At 40.5% G+C, this 27,021-nt stretch overlaps 1 protein-coding gene across 1 annotated transcript in view; it reads right to left on the bottom strand.

Annotated features, from left to right (window-relative positions):
* stab1 (stabilin 1) overlaps positions 1-27,021 on the bottom strand; it is a 126,129-nt gene that overhangs the window by 20,860 nt on the left and 78,248 nt on the right. The window contains exons 49-58 of the mRNA XM_088337594.1: positions 26,571-26,630; positions 26,318-26,494; positions 25,108-25,197; positions 17,122-17,268; positions 15,916-15,972; positions 15,661-15,841; positions 13,218-13,367; positions 3,923-4,027; positions 1,313-1,429; positions 348-480 (exon numbers count right to left, since the gene is read on the bottom strand). Of these exons, the coding sequence (XP_088193720.1) occupies positions 348-480; positions 1,313-1,429; positions 3,923-4,027; positions 13,218-13,367; positions 15,661-15,841; positions 15,916-15,972; positions 17,122-17,268; positions 25,108-25,197; positions 26,318-26,494; positions 26,571-26,630 (1,217 nt within the window). The remainder of the gene's footprint in view (positions 1-347; positions 481-1,312; positions 1,430-3,922; positions 4,028-13,217; positions 13,368-15,660; positions 15,842-15,915; positions 15,973-17,121; positions 17,269-25,107; positions 25,198-26,317; positions 26,495-26,570; positions 26,631-27,021) is intronic.

A 27,021-nucleotide genomic window follows, 5' to 3' on the forward strand; every position in this document is an offset into this window, starting at 1 on the left:
TGGCCCCTGTGCTGTCTCTTTGCCTTTTGTTTCTGTTTTGTCTCCGTGTCTCTCTTGCTCTCTTTGTTTCTCCTTCTTTCTCTCCTTTTTTTCTATATCTCTTCCTTTCCCTCTCATTTCCCCCTCTATTTATCCCCTTCTCTCACTCTCTCTCTTTTTCTTCCTCTCTCTTTAAACTACTAGTCCAGCCCCCTTTTTTCTACCATGTGGCCCGAGCTCAAATGAGTTTGACACCCCTGGTCAAAATTGAAAAGTGAAGTGATGCTGTGCATCAGCATGTGCCCGATACATTACAAATATACAAAGAATACTCGAAAGCGTGAAAGCTTTCTGTAGCTGCCGTTCACCTGTTAATGGCATCACAGGATTTGCCGTCGCCCTGGTAACCGCTGCGACATGTGCAGTTGACCTGCAACCCGGTCTGGGTACAATTGGCCTCCGGGTGACAGCCGCCGTTGTATTCAGCACACAGATCCGGAGCTAAATCAGTCACATTGCGTAGCGTTAGCTTCTTCTAAAAGCTCCTTTAAAGGAAAACTTATTATGTTGGTCATTTGTTGCGAGGCAGAAACCGTGATGTCCTTTGGGCATATAGGCGCTATTCTCTACGTCACACTGTGCCTATCGCTGTGTCCCTGCTTTGTGGAATTTGAATTGAATTGTCTTTTTTTGTCATTTATATCAACGTTTCATGCAGTGTCCTGCAGCAGACAGTGGACAGCAAATGCTATCAAAATGGCAAGTTGTATGTTTGTGTGTTAGGTGGGTGTGACTTCCTCTAACACACAACATGACATGTTGGGCACACGGCGAAAGTTAGCTTTCAGCGGCCCATTTCATTGAAATAAATTCATCAATAAAATAGGACTCTGAGAAAAAACAGAAGAGCGTAAAGAAATGATGATCCCCAGTGGGTGCTGCACGGACTATTATCAGGTTTGGGAAGCCACTGATGTGGCTTCGGGAGAGAACCCAATAGTGAGGCTGCAGGTATGGCCTACTGCCATGGCTAGACTAACAACTATCTTAAGCCACCATTGCTGAGCCAGTGTCTGACCAATACTTTTTCGATTACCCATTAAACGGATGACCTGGAATTCCAACCAGTACATTTGGGACAGATGTATTCTATTCATCCAAGAGACCTGGCTGAAGTACCAGGTACCTGAAACTAGTTAACAGCTAGCCAACCGCTCTCAAAATAGCAAAATCCTCCATGAGGAAAATGTGCTGAACTGTCAACCACAGTGCTGTCACAAAGAAAATAATTTAATTGGAAAGGAAAAGAAAATGAACAGAAGATGCCACTCACGTGGCTCAGGAGCGCAGAAAGTGCCGTTGCCCTGAAAACCAGATTTACACTGACAGCCCACCACAGGCAAACAATCGGCCTGAAGGTGACACGGATGGCACTCCTCTGGGATGGTACCTGCACACATACACACAAACATGTATTGTTTAAACGTTTCCGTGTTGGTAAATCATCCTTATGCAGACGACATTGACGAAGAAATGCACAGTATTAAAGGTATTCCCAAACAGATTATTCGTTTCAATTAAGGACAGAAAGTGTAGCATTCCTCCCCACAATTATGCAAATATGTTGCAAAGTATTCCACGCTCCAGGGGACTCGAGAAATTTAGTCTCAAAGTTGACCAATCTGGTTTGTTTGCTGTAGAGCAGTGACGTTTAAAAATGACAAATCCTGTTAACACAACATGTGAAGCAGCCCCCAAACAGACAGCGATTATAGAGTTCAGTGATTGCATACAGCTCAATTCTGCTTGGAGAAACTGAAACTTCTCGCCAGGGTCCTTTTGTGACTGTTTTGTTGGAGTTGCGTTTTTTGACCTCCAAAAACTGCGTGGGCTAAGTGTACCTTCCACCGTTACAATGTGAGTTCCTTGTCAGCCTTCTCATCCTTTTAGTTAAGCTCATCTCATCTCATCTCATCTCATTAGCTGCACCGCTTATCCTCACTAGGGTCGCGGGGGGCCTGGAGCCCATCCCAGCAATCATCGGGCAGTAGGCAGGGGACACCCTGAACTGGTTGCCAGCCAATCGTAGGGCCCACAGGGACAGACAACTCGCTCGCCCATTCACACCTAGGGACAATTTGGACCGGCCAATCCACCTGAAATGCATGTTTTTGGAATGTGGGAGGAAACCGGAGTGCCCGGAGGAAACCCGCGCAAGCACGGGGAGAACATGCAAACTCCACACAGGAAGTCCGGTAGCTGGATTTGAACCCACACTGGAGGTTCCCAAGACCTTAGAACTGTGCCGCACACGCACTAACCACTTGTTATAATTTTGTCTGGATAGTTCCCTGTTAGCGTCCAGGCTTCTGAGGGCTTTTCTGTTTTGTCTGCTCCTGTTGGCGCTCGATGGGAGCACACAGTTTATTATTTGGCCGGGTTTCCTGGCATTAGCGCTGGCTTTGCCGTTTCCCTTAGTTTATTTATTTGTTGCCAGTATATGTTGTTGGGCCCCGGTTAGCATGGATTCTCACAAATTGTTTTTGTTCGGCCATACTCGCATTTCTCAAAAAAAGCTGCGGCCCCTTTTCGTTGATCAGTGCCGGTTAGCTGCCCATGGGTGGCTTCCCATGTGTTTTCTTTTGCCAGTTGTGCTTTTTTGGCTGCTGTACCATTACTGCATCCATCTAGGCATTCTACACAAATACTAACAAAATTTTAATTATAACCCTCGTAGCCCCTCAACTAATTAATACGTAAAACAAAATGGTGACTGGATTGCTTGGGTGCTGGTGTTCCTAAAACAAGGTCTCAGAGATGCCGTCTTCAAAATGCATTATCTCCGAAAATAATTGGAACATACCAATGAAATACAGAGACCCGCTTGCTACTTCGCGCTTTGGTTATCGCCGGTTCACTGCTTTGCCGATTTTGAATTGAATTGTCTTTATTGTCATCAATATAATTGTATAATGCAATGTGTTCTGATTGACAGCAGACAGCAGGGACAGAGTAGGGAGGCCGATTTTTGTTAAGTGGGTGTGACTGTCTGCGTGCGTGACTGTGATAAGCTGATGTATGCTATCAGTCAAACAATGAGTAGACGCTGCCTCCCAGAAAAAAACTGCAGCATAGCACCAGTTAGCATTTAGCTGCTCGTTACATTAAAAATAAATTTATCAATGGATTTGGACTCTGAGAAAAGTCAGAAAAGTGCAAAGAATTGGTGATCACCAGCGACTCCTCGGTGGATTGTTATTGGGTTCGAGAAGCAAATGAGGCAGCACTGGGGAGAAGGCAACATCGATGCTGCTTGTCCGGCCTACTGTTATGGCCAAGCTAGTAACCCTCACAAGCTACCCCTGCGGAACCTCGATTTCAGCAACGCCAGATCCATTAAACGGATGACCTCGGGCTACAACTTGTGGAAAACCGCTACATTTGCGGCGATTGTATTTTAATCATCATGGAGACTTGGCCCAAATCGAGGACACCCGATGCTAGCACACAGCTAGCCAGCTGCTCTCTAAATGGCTTTCTTACACTGAAAGGAGAAGACCTCCAATTTCATTATACTTTTGTGAAAGGATAGTAAAGACCATATATTCAACTTTAATTATGTGTTGTGTGTTATTATTTGTACATCTATAGTTATTATTTTGTTACAGTCTTATACTTTCAGTCTGTAGTTACGTCATTTTGAGGTAAAATGGAGTAGTGTTTTTTTTTTTATGAAGGGGTCTTGTTACTTTGCGGCTTTTCACGTTCTGCAGCATTTCCGGTTCCCATTAAACGCGATAACCAAGGGATCTCTATACAGTATATACTGTATAGATTTTATGCAAAAAACATGTACTATTCCCTCCCATTTTGCATGTTTAGAAATATAAAAAGGGTCGAGGTAATAATACCACCATCTAGTGGCTCACATAACATCACTCACCCAAGTCGATTTCACAGCGCTCGCCCTTCCAGCCAGGCCTGCACACACATTGGCCTGATCCTTCCATGCCCTCGTCGCATGTTCCCTGTTTACCGCACTGGCACGCTTTACAGGTAGACACAAAAACACACACACACACACACACACACACACACAATTATTAACATTTTTTTAATCACAAAGACAAGAAAATTAAAGATCCTGGCTTTAATTGGCTACCGTGATTATCAATCAAGGAGATTACTGTCTGGTGACGTCACGTGACCGGATCAAAAGAAGAATGTTTTGTGTCTTTGCCAATCGGATCTTGATTAGGTTCTGGGTTTTTACACCTTTTTATGGCCAAATTCAAGCACTTCTTAAGGACTTTTAAAGCCAATTTTCAAATTTTCCATTACCATTAATAGAAGAAGTGGTTAGCGCGTGTGCGGCACAGTTCCAAGATCTTGGGAACCTCCTGTGTGGGTTCAAATCCAGCAAGCGGACTTCCTGTGCGGAGTTTGTATGTTCTCCCCGTGCTTGCGTGGGTTTCCTCCGGGCACTCCGGTTTCCTCCCACATTCCAAAGACATGCATTTCAGGTCGATTGGTTGGTCCAAATTGTCCCTAGGTGTGAATGAGCGAGTGAGTTGTCTGTCCCCGTGTGCCCTGCGATTGGCTGGCAACCAGTTCAGGGTGTCCCCTGCCCACTGCCCGATGATTGCTGGGATGGGCTCCAGCACCGCCGCGACCCTACTGAGGATAAGCGGTGCAGCTGATGAGATGAGATAATAATAATGTGGACATATTACAAAAGAAATATGACAACAGAAATACTACTTACTTTCTTTTACTTTTTTTTACTTACGAACTTTTGTTTCGAACATTAAAATAAAAACAGGACAAAAACAATGAGTCAACAACAAAATAACGTCACATAACATGTTTGAAAAGTGGTAGTCAGAAGCAGATTCTTATTTTCCCTACCCCTTTATCTACATTTTACAAATCCTCCTTTCCTCTTGTGTCTAATATAACAAAATCTCATGGATATACTTGTTACATAGATCAGATATCAATAATTATAATAATTACAATAATCACATATTTTATACACTAATCTTCATAATACCCATCCCTCAACGTCATAATGTGCCTAGTTACCAAATGTCACTGCAGCACCAATGATAAAAACAACAATAAAAATAAACATCATATTCATAATAACAGTTCTAATAATATAATAGCAACAATGACAACAACTTAACCACAGTTTTAAACGCAGTATTTCCAATCTCCCTCATATTCCATTTTTTTCATTTCTGTATTTCGCCAGTAATGCTTTTTTGTATTGAAATGAAATGAAATGATCTGCATTTGTACAGCACTTTTCAAGTCAAGACTTCCCAAAGTGCTTTACAGTGTGCTTCACATTTCCCAATAGCGGCCATGCAGCCATGTAAGGTGCTAACCTGCTTATTGGGGGTATTAGGGGTTCAGTGTCTTACCCAAGGACACTTTGACATGTAACACGGAGGAGCCGGGATTGCGATCTCCTGATCCCAAGACAAGCGCTCTACCTCCTGAGCCACGATTTGAACACATGGATAGTTGGACATTGTTTGATCTCATCTTGTAAATTATTCCAAAGTTTGACGCCACACACAGACACACACATACTTTTCCTGGTTGTTCTCACCTTTGGGATTTGAATTCACTACAGCCCCTCAAGTTATAATTTTCTTGTTTCCGAGTGAATAATTTTTGTATGTTTTCTGGCACTATGTTTTTGTTGACCTTAAATAACAGTTGTGAAGTGAAATATTTTATTAAATCATCCAATTTTAGTAATTTGGACTGCATGAATAAAATATAAGTATGATCCCAATATCCTACCTTGTGTATGGTTCTTATTGCACGTTTTTGAAGGATAAAAAGGGGCTGTAGTGAACTTTTGTAATTACTGTATTGCCCCAAACTTACAATATGTTAAATGTGGCAGAACTAGAGAACAATATAATAAATACAATGCATTATAATTTAAAATGAATTTGGCTTTATTAATTATTGAAATGCTTTTAGATACCTTAGTTTGTATGTGTCTGATGTGTGTTTTCCAGCTTAATTTATTGTCTATTATGACCTCTAAAAACTTAATTTCTGATACAGCGTCTATTGCAGCACCATCCATTTTTACTTCTAAATCTTGATTTGCCTATTTAGATTTAAAGATAATTTATTTATATCCATCCATACTTTTAGGTTAATTAGTTCACGATTAATACAGGTCACCAAATCAATATAGTTATCATTTGAATAGAAAATGTTACTGTCATCTGCAAATATTACTATTTTCAATAGTTTTAAAACATTAAAGATATCGTTAATATATAAATTAAATAACTTTGGTCCCAAGATGGGCAGCACGGCGACGCGGTGGTTAGCGCATGTGCGGCACAGTTCATGTCTTGGGAACCTCCTGCGTGGGTTCAAATCCAGCTCCAGACTTCCTGTGTGGAGTTTGTATGTTCTCCCCGTGCTTGCGTGGGTTTCCTCCGGGCACTCCGGTTTCCTCCCACATTCCTAAAACATGCATTTTCAGGTGAATTGGCCGGTCCAAATTGTCCCTAGGTGTGAATGAGCGAGTGAGTTGTCTGTCCCCGTGTGCCCTGCGATTGGCTGGCAACCAGTTCAGGGTGTCCCCTGCCCAATGCCCAATGATTGCTGGGATGGACCCCAGCACCCCCGCGACCCTACTGAGGATAAGCGGTGTAGTTAATGAGATGGTCCCAAGATAGAACCCTGTGGCACTCCAGAACAGATGTCCAAGTATTCAGATGACAACTCTCCCATTTTTACATATTGCTTCCTCCCCGTCAAATAACTTTGAATCCATTGCAAAGCCACTCCCCTTATGCCATATCTTTCCAGTTTTTTAATAGTATATTATGATTAATGGTATCAAATGCTTTTTTTAAGTCAATAAATACACCGACTGCGTATCTCTTCTTTTATAGACTATAGGTGATTTCTTCTACTGCATCAATAATAGCCATTGTTGCTGATCTGTTTGCTCTAAAACAGACATGGGGACTTGAGACTTAGTGACTTGGACTCGAGTCGACTCGAGTCGCTGTTTTTATGACTTGTGACTTGACTTGGACTTGGCAATCTAAGACTCGGGACTTGACTTGTGACTTGACTTGCCCAAGAAAAAAATACTTGGGACTTACTTGGGACTTGAAGGTGAAGACTTGAGACTTACTTGAGACTTGCACATGTGTGACTTGGTCCCATGTCTGCTCTAAAACCTTATTGACTTTCATTAATCAATTTATGTTTATCTACAAATTGTTCTAGTCTATTATTGTAAAGTCTCTCTAATATTCTAGAGAGCTGAGGAAGCAGAGATACCGGTCTATAGTTTTTAAAAATGTGCTTGTTTCCATTTTTTGTATATTGGTATAACTTTTGCTATTTTCATTTGATTTGGAAATATGCCTGTCAGAAATGATAGATTACAGATGTAGGTCAATGGTTTCACAATGCTATTTATTATTTGCTTAACTAGTACCATATCGATGTCAAAACAATCCATAGACGTTTTTACAGTTGTTAACCACGTCTAAGATTTCTGATTCCGTAACCCCGGATAAAAACATGGTCTTGGAGTTCATTTCTATTAGTGACTCCAATTGTTTACCACTGCACTCTGGGATATTTGCAGCGAGCTCTGGTCCAACATTTACAAATAAACTATTGAAATTCTACACAACTTGATTTAAATTATAATTTTCACTGATTTCATCAATAAAATAGTTTGGATATGCAATGCATTACTTACGTTCTTTCCTTTTATTATACTATTTAATATATCCCAAATACCTTTGATATTACTTTTGTTATGATGTAATAAATTGGTATAGTATAATTTCTTGCTCGCTCTTAATATTCCTGTCAATTTGTTTTTATACGTTTTATATATTTATCCTTAGTTCTTAATTTAATAAATTTTCTATATAAGGTGTTTTTTCCTACAAGCATTATATAAACCCTTAGTTATCCATGGATGGTTTACAGATTTATTTTTAATATTAGTTTGTCTCATTCAGCAAATTTTGTTATACTTGTTGGTGAATATTTCCAAAAATATGTTAAACGCACGATCCACATCATCTGTATAGCATTCCAGTTTTGTTTAACTTAGTCATCATAGAGTGATATAAAAGTCTCTTCAGTTCTAACTCGTTTGTAAACATAATCCCTAGTTGATTATTTTCCAGTAACCTTTTTATCATACACTGTAAATACTGATAGGTGATCAGAAATATCACAAACCAGTAATCCGCTGACGTCTATAAATTCCATATTATTTGTAAATATATTGTCAATAAGTGTTGCACTGTGTGAAGTGAATCTACTAGGCTTTAATATAGTTGGGTACAAACTCATACTGTACATTATATTAATATACTGTAAAGTACGGACTATAAGCCGCTACTTTTTTCCCCAAACGTTCTAACCTGTGGCTAATTCAGTGATGCAGCCAATTTATGTAATTTTTTAACGGCCGCCAGCGGGGCTCGAGTACAAAAGATAAGATTTAGACCGGTGCAATATATGCGCGACTTCTTGGCTTGTGCATACAGTGGAACCTTGGTTCTCGACCATAATCCGTTCCAGAACCCTGTTCGAAAACAGATTTGTTTGATCACCAAAATCATTTTTCCAATTAAAAATTATGTAAATCGTTTTAATCCGTTCCAACACCCTGAATGTTTACCTTGAATGTTTAACGTCAACATAAAGCTAACCCAGGCTAATCGTACGTTCGCGTTATCGTAATCTTCCGTACGAAAGATTACGCTAACATGAAAGTGTAAAAATAATTAAAGGGCTAAAACACTTCGTACACCTATATTAAAAGCGAAGCAAAACGAAGCACGTTATATTATTATTATTAAAGCTTTGAAAACTCTCTCTGTGTACCGTTTTTCTTTGTAAATATGTGTAACCATGTATAATATGTATTTGCAACTCTATATTTTTGTAATGTATCTATTTCAGACACTTATTCTGATATGTTTTGCATGGGCGAATAAAAAAGAAGGGGCGAGAAAAACGCGGGCTGACGGGAAGTGGGGACCGGTAAAGGTGAGGGTTTGTGGACGCGGCGGACAATAGTGGATATATTCTTCCCACCCTTACCTTTAGAAATATACGCTTTTTTCCCTTGGATTACTTTCAACGGGACTCGGACTCTGCATCAAACCTTAAGTACCGGTATCATTTTCCGTTCATTTTGCCGGCTGTGATTTTTTGACTGTGTACTTTATGAAGGACATTTAGTTTCAATCGCGGGACTTAAAGTCGGGTTTGGGTTAATTTTGTGTTTGTGTTACATTTTTCTAATGTGGGCGCATGCGGCTTATATACAGGTGTGGCTTGTGTAAGTACAAAATCGGTTTTCCTCTTAAAATGTGGTGGGTGCGGCTTATAATCAGGTGCGCTCTATAGTCCGGAATTTACGGTAGTCATCAATGTTTTTATGTTTGTTTGGATTCATTAAATTGATTTTGAAATCTCCACAATTAATAGTGTTTTAGCGCCTATTGTTGAAAATGTTTTTTCAGCCCAGTTTGTGAAGGTTTCGAGATTTGAGCCCGGTGATCTATATACACAACTGACTATAAGATTTTTCCTTTTTTCATTTATAATTTCTATTGTAATACATTCAAGTAAATCGTCAATGACAAATAACATGTTTTGTAGTATCTTCGATTAGAATCTATTGTGCACATATATAGCTACTCCTCATCCTATTTTGTTTATTGTATTTACATAGTTCAAATTATAATCGTTTAATTCAAAATTAACACCTCTTTCCTCACTGAACCACGTTTCAGAAACTGCAATCACAAGTTCTCAAATTGCTGTAAGCATTCAGTGATGCCATCAAAATTTGTGTACATGCTTCTACTGTTAAAGTGTATTATTGAGAATTTCCCTTCAGATTTACCAAAAGTATTATATTCATTTCCAGTATAATATTTGCAATTGTCTGAGCTAGTTGATAGAAATTTGTGGTCAAGATCGAAGTCATCTAATCTTGAATTATTGGAGTCAGTGTGATCAACAATGCTCAGTTCCGGTAGATCATGGCCTAATATATATGATGGATTTTTTTTATTGCGATCTGTAATAAAGGTGTCCATATTGTCACTTCAGGATGCCATTGTATCACTTCAGCCAAATCTGTCCAGCTCCTGCATTTCTCGTAAAAGAATACTACTGAAGAAATACTACAAGAATAGGAAGCATTGTGTTAAATATGGTGAAATGACATCTGAGCTCTTTAGTGTTACCTGTGGCGCTCTGCAAGGTTCAGTACTTGGCCCCCTTCTTTTCAGCTTTTACATGCTTCCATCAGGTGATATTATTCGCAGGTATAATATCAGTTACCATTGGTACACAGATGACACCCAACTATATCTTCCGATGGAGAAATCGGCCGCGCTAAACTGTGGAAATTTGGAGGCCTGCCTCACTGAGATAAAAGAATGGATGCCACTCAACTTCTTGCACCTTAGGGCCCGGTCACACAGCCGTTTGCGTCTGTATCGCGGGTAAAATTTTGTGTTTTTTTTTTTTCCCCGTGGTTGCCCGCGATGGAAAATGCGCAAAATTGGCCGACCCGCTGTTCATCGGTGGTATGCCGGCAAAACAGACGCCGGCGACTGTTCCGCTTCCTCATCGCGTCATTTCCGCGTCATTTCCGCGTCATTTCCGCGTCATTTCCGCGTCATTTTCTCGTGTGGACCACGGTATAAAAGCTCCCGAGCCGGTGTTGTGCCCAAATCCGACTCCTACGTAGGAGTCGGATTTGGGCACAACACCGGCTCGGGAGCTTTTATACCGTGAAATGAAAATAAATGTCAAGAAATAAAAATGGATTAAGACGAGGTCACTACGGTGACGGGGATCCATGTCTACCCTTTGACGTCTCGAGCACAACTGACGTGTGCTCGGCAAATCGCGCCGTATGTACGCGGAGAAAGGCCGTCACACGTGTAACACGCTAATTTCACGTAATAACACCGCGATACAGGCGCAGAACATGCTATTACCATGCTCCACCCACGATTACCTGCTGAAATTTAACGTCCTACCCATGTGTAACCACGCCCTGGCCGCGCCCAGAGCTCGTCGTTCCGCGTCATTTCTGCGTCATTACCTCGTGTGCTGCCCGCGGTTAACACGTGCTCAAAGTTTTGATCAGCTCAAAACTTTTTCGCGCGGCCAACCGCGTGTGAATTTCCGACCGCGAGTAAAGCACTGCTGTATCTTGTCTATATGGCGGTCTCAAAGCGTCCAACAGCGCCCAACGGCGTCTGTGTGATTCAGCCTCGATACGCCCATGAAAGGCTGTGTACCCGTGCTCTCAAATATTGAGCAGTTCAAAACTCGTTCGCGCTGCCAACCGCGCGTGAATTTCCGACCGCGTGTTAAGCACTGCTGTATCTCATCTGTATGGCGATCTCAAAGCGTCCAATAGCGTCCGCCTCACAGGCAGAAATTTCTGGCCGTGATTCAGCCGCAAACGGCTGTGTGACCGGGCCCTTAACTTTGAAAAGAACAAAATGTTAATTATCGGTCCATGTAAATACCCTGACTTGTTCTCAAAAACTACTCTGAACATTGACAAATGTAATATCACCCAGATTGACTCAGTCAAAAATTTACGATTTGATCACGTTGAAAATATTACTAGAACAGCTTTTTTTCCATCTTCTCAACATTGCTAAAATTTGCTCTATGCTCCCAGTCCAATGCAGAAATTCTAATTTATGCATTTGTTACCTCCCGTCTCGATTACTGTAATGTATTACTCAACGGTCTCCCCAAGTCCAAAATTCAGAGCCTGCAGCTGGCACAAAATGCTGCAGCGAGGCTTTTAAACTAAGACAAGAAAGTTTCATCACATTACTACGATTTTAGCTAACCTGCATTGGCTCCCTGTTAGCTTAAGATGTGATTTTAAGGTTCTGTTGGTATTGTACATAATCATGCATGGACTTGCTCCCCTCATGTCTTTCAGATTAGATTTCCCCCTATGTTCCAGTCCAAAGCCTTCGCTCTGAAAACGCTGGTATACTAGTGATCCCAGGAGAAGATAGATAAAACAACCGCAGGTTTGAGACCTTTTCCATTCGGGCCCCAATGTTGTGGAATGCTCTGCTCCCTGAGATTGGATCTGAAACCTCGGCAGAACTGTTAAAATCTAGACTTAAAACGCACTTCTATTCTATAGCTTATGAATGACCTATTTTTCGTGTTGACAATATCGGTGTATTTTTTGTTGTCCTAGTCATCCTGAAAGGGGCATTACCTCATGTGCGGTCCGTTCTCAAGGTTTAATAATAGTGTGTAGTTTGCAATAATCTGTGGTCTGTGCAGACCTTTGAGACTCCCTGTGATTAAGGGCTATACAAATAAACATGACTTGACTTGACTAATACTACAAAAATACTTTAAAAAATCCGACTACAGAAATACTACAAAAATACAACTACAGCAGGGTTGGGTAGGGTTACTTTAACTTGATTACTTTCAATTACTTTTGGATGACTCCAATACCAAATATGTTAATAAAAGACAAAAGAAACTAAATATGAATAAAATTACTAAATTTTGTGCAGGCTTAGGGAGTAACTGAATACATGGAACGGCAAAAATGATGTTGGCAAGCTGTTTGGGTTTATTTTCATTTTGTTTCTGTCCCTTATTATATTAGTTTTGCCGGAGATCAAAGCCAGGAGAGAAAGCTTACCACGTGTTGTGAGTCATACTTTTATTCATATTTAGTTTCTTTTTTCTTTTATTAGCATATTTGGTATTGGAGTAATCCAAAAGTAATTGAAAGTAATCAAGTTAAAGTAACCCTACCCAACCCTGAACTACAGTAATACTACAAAAATACTACAAAAATCCGACTGCAGAAATACTACGAAAATAAAACTGCAGTAATACTGCAAAACAAAATATACAATATAGTATAATAGCATAAAACATGAACCTAATATATTAGTTTGCTTTAATTGTGAGTGTTTCAAAACTAATGAGATGAAAGTAATCTAATGCAAATATAAAGAAATATAAAATGTAGATGTCTGCATTTATATTCATTCATGAATAAGAACAACAAACGGATAGGTCTCCAGGATCCTCTCCTTGGCCCGATTCTTCAACCCAATGCGGACCCTGACTCCAATTGTTGCCCACCCCAGACTTAAGCCTTGTGAGCAAGAGCATCAAACCTGTGCAGTTGGCTCCGTAATATTCCGGCGTGCACATTTCGCAAGCGTCGCCTTGGAAGCCGACGGGACAGTTGCACTTTCCCGTTCCGCGTAAGCCGTCGTTGCACTCGCCGTGCCCGCTGCACGGTGACTCCACACCTCCTGGACACACTGAATGACAAAGAGACAAGTCATATTTTTAGAGAGGATAACCTCCCCCAGAGGGCGCCACCCAGGCAGCAAGACACACTTAAGTACAATCTCAACACACCTGCCCTTATTCCCTGTCCCAGGCATTTATATTGACAACTTGAACAGCACATTTTTTTTGTTTCTGGTTTCTTGTTTGGAGATTTTGTTAGTAGTTTAGTGCCTGCTTGTTTGACTGTTACTTTGTTCCTTGCTTTTCCATTTCAGTCTTTGTTTTTGGTTCGGATCATGTCAGGTTTGGACATTTCATTGTTTAGTGAACCTTTGTTTGCTTGTTACTTTGTTCCTGTTTTTGTTTAATCAAATACCACCCCATATTTTGAAGTCACTTGCCTCAGTTCCTGCTTCCCTTCACATGGGTCCAAGTCAAAACGTTAACAGAATGACCAGACCACCAAAGGACCCATCGAGAATATTCCACATCTCTGTTCTATTTCTCTGTGTTTGGGTCCACCCTTAAAACCTAACGCACAGTCCTGCTCAGATAATCTTTCACATTTTCACCTTTGAGTAGAAATGTGAATACCTGTAACAGTATTCATTAAAGGTACACTGTAATATTTTATCACCAGACATGGCTGTATTTTGTAGTGCAACTGAAAACAAGTGGTACAAAGCACAATATAGAATACAATTTATCGCGACTCAAAGTGACCAAAACGCACCAATTTATAGTACTTCTCATTTTTTTGCAGAGCCTTTTTGAGGTTTTTGGGTGTAGCAGCAAGTCGGCAGACAATTATGTCAGCTCCCTCCAGGTGAGGCTCATGTTAGGAAAAAAAAATACATATTTGTCAAATCTGTGTAAAACACACATTTCTTTTACTTAAAACAACTCAAATTTTGGGTGCATGTTATGATTGATCGTGGCAGTGAGACTGCCACATCCCTAACTACTAAACCACCAGTGATACAGATGATTTACAAATGGCATTAGGTTTTATTTCATTATCAAGCTATTTTAGTCATGTTACCAGAGACGAGTGTTAGAGAATGATGAAAACAGAAAGTCTTCATAAAAGATACGCATAAAAAGCATGACGAGGGAAACGACTTATTTGTATCTGAAGGTGAGCCAGACATTGAAGGTCAATTAATAAATGCATTGTACATGTTATGTTGGTACAGTGAATATAAATTGTTTGATGATGAGATAAAATTGAATGCCTGTTCATATGTCATCTGTATCACTGGTGGTCCAGTGTTTAGGATATTTAAAATCAGCAAAACGTATCCGCGAGATATTTTTTTTTTACTATTTATCTTTTTATTTCGTTCTTTTTTCTTTTTAATAAAATAATGAAATAAAAATAGATCAGCAAAATCACCTGCAAGGTTTTTACATTATTCATTCATTCATTCATTATCTGCACCGCTTATCCTCAGTAGGGTCGCGGGGGTGCTGGAGCCCAACCCAGCTGTCTTCGGGCAGTGGGCAGGGGACACCCTGAACCGGTTTCCAGCCAGGCGCGGGGCACAAAGAGACAGAAAACTCACTTGCTCATTCACACCTAGGGACAATTTTGACCGGCCAATTAACCTGACATGCATGTTTTTGGAATGTGGGAGGAAACCGGAGTGCCCAGAGGAAATCCACGCAAGCACGGGGAGAACATGCAAACTCCACACAGGAAGGTTCGAGGTATTTACATTATTTGATATATTATTGTTCTATTCCTGTGCAAACTGAAAAGAAAGGGCACAGTGGAAGGCCTATAGAGCAGTTTGGACTTTCCTATTTGAAGGCTTCTCACCCTGTTCTCCTTGCAAGTTGAAAATCCATTGATGTCCTCTCTCCCTTTTTTGAGTGTTTACTAAAGTGTAAACTTATTATTTTTATTTCAAATAAAACAAGTTATTGAATAGATTTCCCTGTGCTACCGTGAGAGCATTAAATTATTAAATAAAAGGAAAGAAAAAAATAGCAATCTGCTTCCACCTACAGATATGGATGAATGTTAAAGTTACTCGGATGATGGCTGGAAGAAATCAAATATACTAAACAGTGGCATGCTTTTTTGCAAAGATTAAATCGATCAATTTCTTGTAGCACACTAGACAAGGGGCGCACGTCACACTGGTCGAAAAACACTGATGTAATTATGTTAGCCAAATCAAGTACAATGTTTTCAATAGGACTTGTCCAAAACCTTCAGGATTCTGTTGAAAGGGAAAAAGCCCATCACAAAATGTGAAATTCCCTTGCTATTCAGATGCACTTAATATGGTGACACAAAACAGCTTTTGAGCTCACCCTGACAGTCCCTGCCGTAGTGGTTTTTGCAGCACTTCTGGACCCAGCCCGGAAAGAGGCAAACCCGTTTGCAGCCGAATGACCTGAGCGGGCTGAAGGGGTTGTCCATATCGGCTGACCAGCGCATGTAGCCTAGCGAATATTTGCCTACGCGACCTCTCAAGCAGCTTTCCACTTGGCCCTAGAGCCAAAAACATCACATTGACCATTTTCGACACTGGCAGTTGAACGTTTGGGAGGAAAGAGGGGGCCTACCGTATCCTGGTGTCGGATGGGGCACGGTGGTGGGAACAGACAGCGGCCGCAGCGACCCTGTTTCCAAACAGACACACTCAAAACTTTGGGTATACTATTTGCTATGCTATGTTAAGCTATGTTGTGCTATAAACCAGGAATGTCAAATTCAGATTGGCTCTGGGGCCAGATCCTGACTTTCTGTTGTCAGGCGGACCAGATCAGTTAAAGAATGCCAAATTACATGTTTAGCTTACCGTAGTTTTTTTTTAGCATTATGCATTATCACTCAACCTACTTTAGCAGCCTACCATACATGTCATAATCATGGATGACAAGGGGTATTTTCTGAGCATAACCCATTCACATAATGGGGAGAAAATGATTCCCATGTTTGGCATTGAATGCGTGAACTAGTTTAACAGTTGAGTCAATGCAGATTTACACCTGAACCATGCTGTACAAACTCAAGTGGGAGCATTAAAAATATCATTTTTGCTTTAACTGTCGTACTGGTTTGAAATGAATGAAAAAGAAATGCAAAATAAAAGTTTTAGCACTGCATGTGTAATAAAAAATACACCACATCAGATCAATGTACTTGGCTGGGCCTACAAAAGACGTATATCCCTTTAGCAGCCTGAAGGAGAATTTTGTTTGGACTATTTTGAAAATCATAACTTTTGAAGTTATATAGAGACTTGCTTCTTTTTTGACATACTCAGAAATTCATAGTGGGCCGGATTAAATTCTCCAACACGGCAGGTCTGGCCGGCGTTCTTAAAGGGACAGTATGTGTTGTTTGACCACTAGTTGTCTTTGTAATGTAACATGCAACCGGAACAAGTACTACAATTCACAATTATTTTTTTTACAGATTATAAAGATTCAGCGTAACCAAGTATATCAGCTCTATCTAAATGAGTCTCATGTTATGTAAAATAGATGGAAACCTTTCCACATATGAGTTTTTTTTTTTAAATAAAAACACGTTTGTATAATAGGTCATATATTTTTGCTTACTAGTGAAATCAATATTGTTTTCTATGATAGGAGAGGTAATCATTACTAATAAGAGACGCTAGATAACACACATTGTGCTTTAGAAGCACTTCAAGGGGTACGATAGATTTTAAAATCTATCTGAAATTTTTGTCCCATTGGCAGATCTTTTTTCCATAACAGAATTAAAGCACAAGGTGCAAAATATGTGTTTGCAGTACTGACATTTGTGGTTCTGTTTTCCATGGTATCGCAATGCGCTCCCAAGCCCGGGGGCTCCAAGAGCTGGTCGATGCCATAGGCCACGCCCTCCTCAAAGCTCAGGTAACGCTCCACCACTTTGGCTGCGTTTTCATTGATCAATATCTCGCCCTGAATCAACACAAAGGAAACATGGTGATGTTTTTGCAGTTCTTCTCAATATGACCCCTTAAAAAGGGATGGCCCTGGAAAAAAGATACCTTTGCAAAATACCATCAACATGAAAGACATCAACATAGCACAGTGGTTTTCAAATAGTGGGGCAGGCGCGAAGCTCTGCAGTCTGACTTTGGGGATTTTTTTGTTTTAACTTTTCCAGAATAAAGTGCAATTGCACTTCTGCTACACTAGGGGAAAGTGGCGTTCTCAGTGGCAGGGTGTTTCAAAAACATTTAGCCTCCACGCAGTGTATTAAACACAGAGTGTAAGCATTGAGTATGAAGTGTAGACATGAAATGTAGCAGGCCGTCAAGTGATCCCATGAAAAAATTACTGAGGACGAATGCGGGGTAAGGAGAAAAACAACAGTCCCTTCCCATACCACTTTTCTGCGAGTTGGAGGTAGATGTGTAAAGGCCGGTGTTCTTACCATGTTAAAAATATTGAAAGCCGACAACAAAAAGACAAATAAATAAAGATGTCATTTAAAGACCTAACATCCCAATCACACTGATAAGATAAGACGCTCGAGTTTTTCTTTAGAAAAGTGTCCAGAAAGGCGTATGGAGTAAATTTTTTTTTTTGTCCCCACCAATATTATGTGAACACTAAAAAAAAAAAAAAGATAGATCTTGGAGGGTGGTGCGGGAAGATTTCTTCTTCCGAAAGGGCGGGCGTGACAGAAAAAATTGAAAGCGCTGTCGTAGCACACTTGGTTGAAAGCCACAATCTCAAATTTCAATACAAATCCTAATTTTGTTTTTGTACAGGCCGCACCCGATTCTAAGCCAAAGGTTTAAGCCCAGCGTACACGTTGCACCAACCACATGGGGAACTTGCGTTGACGCCTTTGGCTACAAAATGCCAACGTCGCCGTGCCCACGCACACTTAACACAGTTCAAAAAAACAATGAAAACAAGTATATATTTACATATTCATTATATATATTTATTTATATTGAAAGAAACCCCAAATGCTAACCCTGTATCTATAAACAATAGTGCCATATTGTGGAAAATAGTGCCAAATTGCAACAAGGATGTGTATGTGTGCTGTTGTCATTTGTGGTTTCTGCTGTTACGGTTGAAATTGCATTCGCTTGTTCCTGGAGGATTACAAGAAACTGGAGATGCATCAACTGAGGACTTGATTTCTGGTCGAAAAGGTTTATATATAAAGAGTACATCGAAGGTATTGAATAAAGTACTGCCAAACCCACCGTTTTGCTCCTGTTATACATTTCAGTAAAAACGTCGGCAGAAATATCGACCCATTTCTCTGTAAGAGCGTCAAATATGTTTTCAGACATCAGTTTTGTATTTTGAGCGCATGCGTTGTGGAAAAGAGCGGCTTGCCGTTTTCCTCGGTGCTGCCACACACAAAAAAAAAGAATGAATGGCACTGTATTTAAAATCGCAGTGATTTCTACTGTAAGAAAGTGGTCAGATTTTTTACAACCCCCAAAATTATGCAAAGTTCTTTTTGGGATCAAACATGAAATCATGTGGAGAGGCAGATGTTGAACGCATGCTTTAATTTACTTCCTGCTTCTGAAGAGTGCAGACGCTTTTCTTGCTTGCTCTTGCTTCTGTCCTACTTTGCTTTGTTTTGTTCTTAATTCTGCTGTTTTTACTTTTTGATTGTTGTTTTACTTTTGGATTTTAATCCTACTGTTTTTATTTTTGCACACACTTTTTATCTATTCTTTTTAACAGTTTTAAGTGGACCTACGCATACTTCACTTAGTAGGCAAGATGCCGTCCCTTTCAATGGAAAATTACAACTCACTTCTCCAGAAGATTGCTACGCTTGAAATGAAAATTCCCAAGCTAGAACTGAACGTGGAGGTAAATGGACTATGTGGCAATGATAGCACACTACCATTTAATGGACAAGAGCTAACCAGCACCAAGAAGACCACTGAGCACCGGAGGGACTGTGTGACCAGTATCAGCCCTCTCTGGAACTCACTTGGAGCAAAGCCCAAGAACAGATCTCCTCCCTGTGACAACGAAAGACGTGTAACAGGTAGAATCCAGCGGCCAAACATCTGGGATGCGACGGGCTGGCCGGCATTATCCTCCTCCTCAACGCCTTTGCAGAGAAAGGCATATGCGTGGATAACAGCAAGAGGGAAGACATACAAAACAGCTCCCAAACCACCACCTGTGCAGCTTCAGAACAGATTTGCTCCACTCCAACAGGACTCTGGATCCCTATCAGATGGCCTGGATAACCTTTCAATCTCACAGAGAAGGGTAAGGTCTGAAAGTAACAGAAAGCTACAGGAGAAGCTAATGACTGAACCTCATACTCTGATTGTGGGTGACTGCCTTAAAAGATGTGAGAAACATGTACTGTAAAAACACCAAAGTGCTGTGTTTTCCCAAGGACATGGTTTGTGACATGACGGACAGAGTTCTGAGTATTGTGGCAGCAAATCCAACTGGGGAACGCATTGTACTGCACACCGGAGCAAATGACATTGTGAAGAGGTAAATCAGAGACCATCAAACAAGACTAATAATTTTCTAAACACAGTTAGCTCCGTGAAAGCAGAAGTGTGCCTCAACCACAAGTCAGAAGAGTAGCTGAAAGATTTAGCAGGCTGCTGGCACTGAGCACATGGCTGTCTACAGCATGTCAAGTTCATTCAGTGCATTTTATTGACAATTTTAGCATTTTTTGGGACCGCAGACATCTTTTTAAGGCAAATGGGCTTAATTTTAACAAAGCAGGAGTTACTCTTATCTCTTCTAATCTACTGTACATTTCACCCTGTGTCACACTGCTCCATCTGCCAAGGACACAAGACAAGAATAGCCAAAACAAAGGGAAGGAACTTCAAAACATAAAGACCAAATGGTTAGAAATAGGCAGAAGACGCCATGGAGAAATGGTGACTTGGTCAGGGCACAGAAGATGGAGTTTCGGAAAGCCGAACAGAGATGGCACATGTCTAAGCTTCCGATTGATTATGAAATTTACAAAGAACAGTTGTGTGTGTTCATCCAGATTTTACGTAGAGCAAGAGAGAGGTATTTTTCAGAAATGATTGCAAAGTGCAGTCACAACTCTCGTGTCCTCTTTGCGACAGTTAACAGGTTAACAAACCCTCTTGCACCATGACCATCAGAACAAGTTTCCACATCTAAGTGCAATGAGTTTGCAATATTTTTTAATGACAAGATTCAGGGCATTAAACATTCAATAAATCCCACAACGAAGTTACCACTGCAGTCCTCCACACACCTAGAGCTGACACATTTCACACCTGTCACTGAAAAAACAGTCCAAGAGACCGTATCCAGTCTGAGTTTAGCCACATGTTGCCTCTATGAGTTACCCACTACATTTCTAAAATCTGCACTGAGCAGTTTGTTACCACAACTCACACATTTAGTGAACATTTCACTCCGGTCTGGAACATTTCCAAGGTCCTTGAAAACTGCTGTCATTAGGCCTCTCCTAAAAAAAGAGTAGTCTGGATGCCACAGTACTGAATAACTATCGGCCCATATCAAACTTGTTGTTTTTAGGGAAAGTCCTTGAGAGAGTTGTTTACCAACAGCTCAGTGATTTTCTTCTAATAAGCAACTGCTTTGATGATTTCCAGTCAGGCTTCAGGCTTCGTCACAGCACTGAGACCGCTCTGATCAAGGTGACAAACGACATCCGTCTGAACACTGAGTCTTCGTCCTGCTGGATCTGAGTGCTGCATTTGACACAGTCGATCATGTGATCTTGTTGCAGAGGTTAGAGGACTGGGTAAGCATCTCTGGTCCTGCCCTGAAATGGTTTCAGTCCTACCTCGAGGACAGGAAGTATTTTGTTCAGATCGAAGACAATGTGTCAGACCAATTAGCAGTGACCTGTGAGGTCCCCCAGGGGTCCATCCTGGGACCCCTCTTGTTCAATCTTTACATGCTGCCACTGGGCCAGTTAATACGCAGTAATAACGCGTCCTACCATAACTATGCAGATGACACTAAAATTTACAACTCGCTGACAGCATGTGAACATGGGCCCGTGAACTCACTCTGTCACTGCCTCCAACAGATCACTGTGTGGATGCAAAACAACTCTCTCCAACTAAACTCAGACAAGACTGAAGTAATTGTCTTTGGCCGACAAGAACCCAGAGAAAGTGTCATCAGTCATCTGGAATCACTAAAAGCTAAAAATCAGGTTAGAAATGTCGGCCTAATAATGGACTCAGACCTAAACTTCAAAATTAAATCAATAACATCATCAGCCTTTTACCTTCTCAAAAACATTACCAGAATCAAAGGTTTACTGTCTAAACCAGACTTAGATAAACTTATCTGTGGTTTTAATGCATTTTAAAAACCGCATTTCAAATTTTCAATGTCTTTTCTTCTATGTTTTAACTGTAATTGTGTGTTTTTAATCTGTCTCTTTACCATTTCTTTAGCACTTTGAATTGCCTTGTGTATGAAATGTTCTATACAAATAAACTTGCCTTGCCTTGCCTTATATTTTGGCAAAGTCAAAAAATACTGGAACAAATTGTTATGTGCTTTAAGGAAAACTATAGGATACGGGAGACCAAAACATTCAATGTGCTGCATTTTGGGAATCTAAACGACAACAATACTATAGAAAAAGGACAGGTACCTGGTAAATATTATTCTGACAAGTAGCCAAAAAGTAATAACAAGATTATGGCACAAACAAGAGCTCCCCATCATGGAGCAGTGGGTGTGCACTGTGGAGGAAATATTTATAATTGACAGGACGACATTCCTGATAGAATACAGGACACCCATTTCATGGACAAATAGGAAAAATGGATAGACTAAGAAAACTAGTGCCACAACTTACAAACAGTAAAGACTAGAATTTGAAAAATCACTTGAGCGTGGTAGAGATTCCCCAACACTGTCGTGTTTTTGTTCTCTTTTTTCATTTTTATTTTTGTCGTCTTTTGTTTGTTGTATTTAAAAACAGAAAAAGAAAAATGCACAATAAAAATTAGAGTTACACAAAAAAATCCCAGTGTTTAAATCGCAGCCAAATGTAGCGGCTTGTAGTCCGAATTTTAGGGTAAAAGGAGTGTTATATAGGATTTAAACTGCACAGGGTATGTTTTCACGCTTAACTCTTGAGTGTCACTGTTGAAATATAACAACACCTATGTCATGATTACTGTTTCGGGGCACCTGCGGCTGCCCCGTTGGCACCAACAGTCCTGGTCGCTGATTGGCTCCCTGCCACTTTTTAAAACCCCCGGCTCCTTGTTACCAGCGTCAGACTGTCGTGCGAACCGACGCTTTTGCTAGGCAAGTTCTGTACCTTCCGACAATCTCCTGCCCTGTTTTCTCCTGCCTGTTACCTGTTGCCGACCTGTTTCTGGACCCGTTTCAGCCCTGCTCTTCCGTTCCGGCCATCGACCTGTTTTGCCCTGTTTCCTGCCTGATACTTGTTGACGACCATTTTTCTGGACTCGTTACCGTCCTTGCTCCTCCGTCCCGGTTATCGAACAGTTTTCCTGCCGCCCACGACTATCCTCGCTCGACAAGGAAGTGCCACTTCCGCATTCCTGCCATCAGCTACCCGTGTCCAACGATCATCGGATCGTTAAACCAAGCACTGCTCTCTTTCTCAATGAAACTGAGTAAAACGAACGCTATTGGGCCCTGTCTCCGTCTCTGGCTTGTGAAAACCTAGGGTTTCACATAACGTAAAACGTTACTCACACACTTTAGTGTAGTGTAAAATAACAACTCAGAGAGAAAATTAACTCTCAAAATTAAACTCTGTTTAGTTTACATCTTACACAAGTCTCATCTCATCTCATTAGTCGTACCGCTTATCCTCATTAGGGTCGCGGGGGGGCTGGAGCCCATCCCAGCCATCTTCGGGCAGTGGGCAGAGGACACCCTGAACTGGTTGCCAGCCAATCGCAGGGCACACGGGGACAGACAACTCATTCGCTCATTCACACCTAGGGACAATTTGGACCGGCCAATTCACCTGAAATGCATGTTTTTGGAATGTGGGAGGAAACCGAAGTGCCCGGAGGAAACCCACGCAAGCACGGGGAGAACATACAAACTCCGCACAGAAAGTCTGGAGCTGGATTTGAACCCACGACAGGTTCCCATGACATTAACTGTGCCGCACAAGCGCTAACCACTGCGCCGCCGTGCTGCCCTCTCACACAAGTAGTTCACTGTATTTGATTTATTTTGTATTTCTGTATTTCCCTACTGATATTGTTGTCGTATTTATGTTATTTGTTTCAAGTGTCTCCATAGTGGAATTTTTGTAGTATATATATTAAGTGTTTTTGTAGTATTCCCCGTGTGGCGTTTTTGTAGTATTTTTGTCGTACTTTCTATATGTTTTACGTAGTATTTACATAGTTCATTTTTGTAACAATTCTGTTATTGTTTTTTTGTCGTATTTCTGTCATAACATTTCTGAAGTGTTATGTTTGTATCTTAGTATTATTTTAGTGGTATTTTGCTGTAATTCTGTAGAGGGATTTTTGAAATATTTCCATGGTAGTATTTTTGTACTATTTCTATAATTGTTGCACAGTATTTCTGTAGTTGTATTTTTTGTCGTATTTCTGTTGTAATATTTCCGTAATAGTATTTTCCGATTACAGTATTACTGTAGAATTATTAATGTAGTATTTTTTTCTTTACAAAACAAAAGCAAAATCATGTTCTTGAAAGCAAAAAATTTTATAGTTTAGTTTTTTGGTAATTTTGTAGTATTTCTGTGTTATTATTGTGGTAGTATTGTTGTTGTAGACACACAAATTAACAACAGGGACAAATGTTGGCATTAAAAAGTAATAGTACTTTATTTACTATTCTCTGCATTGTAGTATTTTTGTAGCATTACTTTAGTTGTAATTTTTGTGTGTGTCTTTTTTGTATTTTTTTTCAGTTGTATTTTTGTGGTATATCTGCAGTAGACTCTGTAGTATCTCATCTCATCTCATTTCATTAGCCGTACCGCGGGGGGGCTGGAGCGTTACTCACACACTTTAGTGTAGTGTAAAATAACAACTCAGAGAGAAAATTAACTCTCAAAATTAAACTCTGTTTAGTTTACATCTTACACAAGTCTCATCTCATCTCATTAGTCGTACCGCTTATCCTCATTAGGGTCGCGGGGGGGGGGGCTGGAGCCCATCCCAGCCATCTCCGGGCAGTGGGCAGGGGACACCCTGAACTGGTTGCCAGCCAATCGCAGGGCACACGGGGACAGACAACTCACTCGCTCATTCACACCTAGGGACAATTTGGACCGGCCAATTCACCTGAAATGCATGTTTTTGGAACGTGGGAGGAAACCGGAGTGCCCGGAGGAAACCCACGCAAGCACGGGGAGAACATACAAACTCCACACAGGAAGTCTGGAGCTGGATTTGAACCCACGACAGGTTCCCATGACATGAACTGTGCCGCACAAGCGCTAACCACTGCGCCGCCGTGCCGCCCATTATAGTGTTAATGTAGTATTTTTTTGTAGTATTTCATTAGAAGTGTTTTGAAGTATTTCCATGCTGGTATCTTTGTAGTATTTTGTTAGTATTTTAAATATTACATTAGTTGTATTTTTGTAGTATTTCTGTTGTAATATTTCTGTAATAGTAGGGTTTTTTTTATCATAGTAATACTGCAGTAGTATTTTTGTAGTATTTCTCTAGTTTTTTCTTTTTTTATCAGAATGACCCAAGTGGTTAAGGGATCAAAATCGACTAACCAACCAACCAACTATATGACACTTTTGTGTGTTTGCGTTCTTACCACCATGGTTTTATCACAGCTGTACTTGATTCTTGATCCGTGCATGGTGCGAAAGGACGAGTATTTACTGGGCTGACTGACACTCAGCACCTACGCAAACACAAAAAATTTCGGCCATCATTCGAACGGAGTCTTAAACTCGTTTCATATTGGGGGCCACATGTTAGATAAAGCACTCTCGTCGGGGCCGGACTCGTAAACTAATGGCATAAAAAAGGGCCTTAGCTGTAGGTTTTGGGATCTTTTAGAGGCTCTCAATTAGATGATTCAAGGGTGTTAAGATTCAATCATAAAACGATTATTGAGGGTTTTTTCCTCCTTAATATTTATTTTCCTTCACTAGAATCTAGTTTATTTTAATGTTTATCATCTGTGAAATTGTAAAAACAAATCAAAACAATTGATATAATTTCCACTATAGTGTATCATAATTATTTAGCGTCTACAATTGTCAAAGAAAAAAGACTGTCATTTATTTAAAAAAATATAGATTATTATCAGGTGCAGTGTTTTTAAATTCTGCAAGTGGAGAAAATTTGCCTTTAATTGACAGATTTGCTGCTATGGGTTTCTTTTTTAATTTATTTTCCGCTTTTTTTCTTCTTTTTGTCTTGCTGTTTTCCTTTTGCTTCTTTTTCTTTTTTGTATTTTTCCCTATTACTTTTCATTTTTCCTTTTTGTTTTCTTTTTACATTTTTTCTTTTTTCAAATTCTGTCCTGTTTGCTTTTTCTTTCCTTAATTTTTTACTTTCTCTGCAAAAGGCTGGGCACAACTTTTACTGTTACTTGTTTTTGGGCATGACACAAAACAGTGAAATCTAGTTGTCACATATTACACACAGTCCTTTTAATTTAACTCGTGGGAACTGGAAAATGACAAATTACAAGATAAACAATCATATAAGTGCAAATGAATTAAAAGATTAATTTAATGATTGAAATTATTGTTTAGCTTTTTTCACATGACTAGTTTTTTAAGTGAATACCATTAAATTTGTTTTCTGGTTGATAAATGGCAGTTTGCTTTGCGAGTGGAGCCTGACTTGGGCAACATCAAGTTTAAATCACATTTAAAACTGCAGGTCATTGTGGTTCTTTTTTCCCTTGCGCCTGTTTCAGCTTTGTCTTGCAGGCCAGAATAAATCTGATGGCAGGCCCGATCTGGCCTGTAGGCTGTATGTTTGAAACCCATGTTCTAATTTCATGTTACCCTGGCGCTGCGTATGATGTGCGCTTTGACGGTAGCAGCTAGCTCCTCCTGGTGGTCGGGACTGTTGAGCCAGCGCTGCCTTTCAGGAGGCAGGGAGTTTAGGGCCCGGTTGCTGGGCCAGAACATGGTCAAGGGACGGTGGATGGAAGACTGCAGCACTGGAAGCAGACCGGCACGCTGACCACCCATGGAAGGAAAGGATGAATGGGTAAATGGAGGGATGAATAGATGAATTAGGTCATTAGAGGTGTACCTCTACTAGCTGGTAGAAGCTGCTGTAGCCATAATATTGAGCAGCTACTGTGAAGTTCATCTGCAAGGAAGGAAGGATGACAAAAGAAAGGAGCAAAGTCAGGCTTGTTGTGAGGACCTTCGGGTGATATCACAATCAAGAAATACTGCAGAATTTGTCCGTTTTCCGTATTCCAGGTGTTAGGAACCTAAGGCTAGCAAGCCAGAAAGGGCTCTTCTCTGGACTATATATGGCTTGGGGATAGAATTACACTTATGCAAATCTCATTTTAGCGCTATTATTTTGATAAGCGCAGAATTGGGTCTACTGGATCATAGCCGACGTAGCACTAATAATATGAGGGGTTTGGTCTAGTATATAAAGAGCATACTCCCCACTACAGATTAGAGTCAAGGTGTCACACCAACAGACCCTGTTTTGGCTGTACGTTGCTAAGGAATCCTTTATATGG

This window comes from Urocampus carinirostris, chromosome 6 (assembly GCF_059441175.1).
Source record: "Urocampus carinirostris isolate Australia breed hairy pipefish chromosome 6, RoL_Ucar_1.0, whole genome shotgun sequence".
Lineage (NCBI taxonomy): Eukaryota > Metazoa > Chordata > Actinopteri > Syngnathiformes > Syngnathidae > Urocampus > Urocampus carinirostris.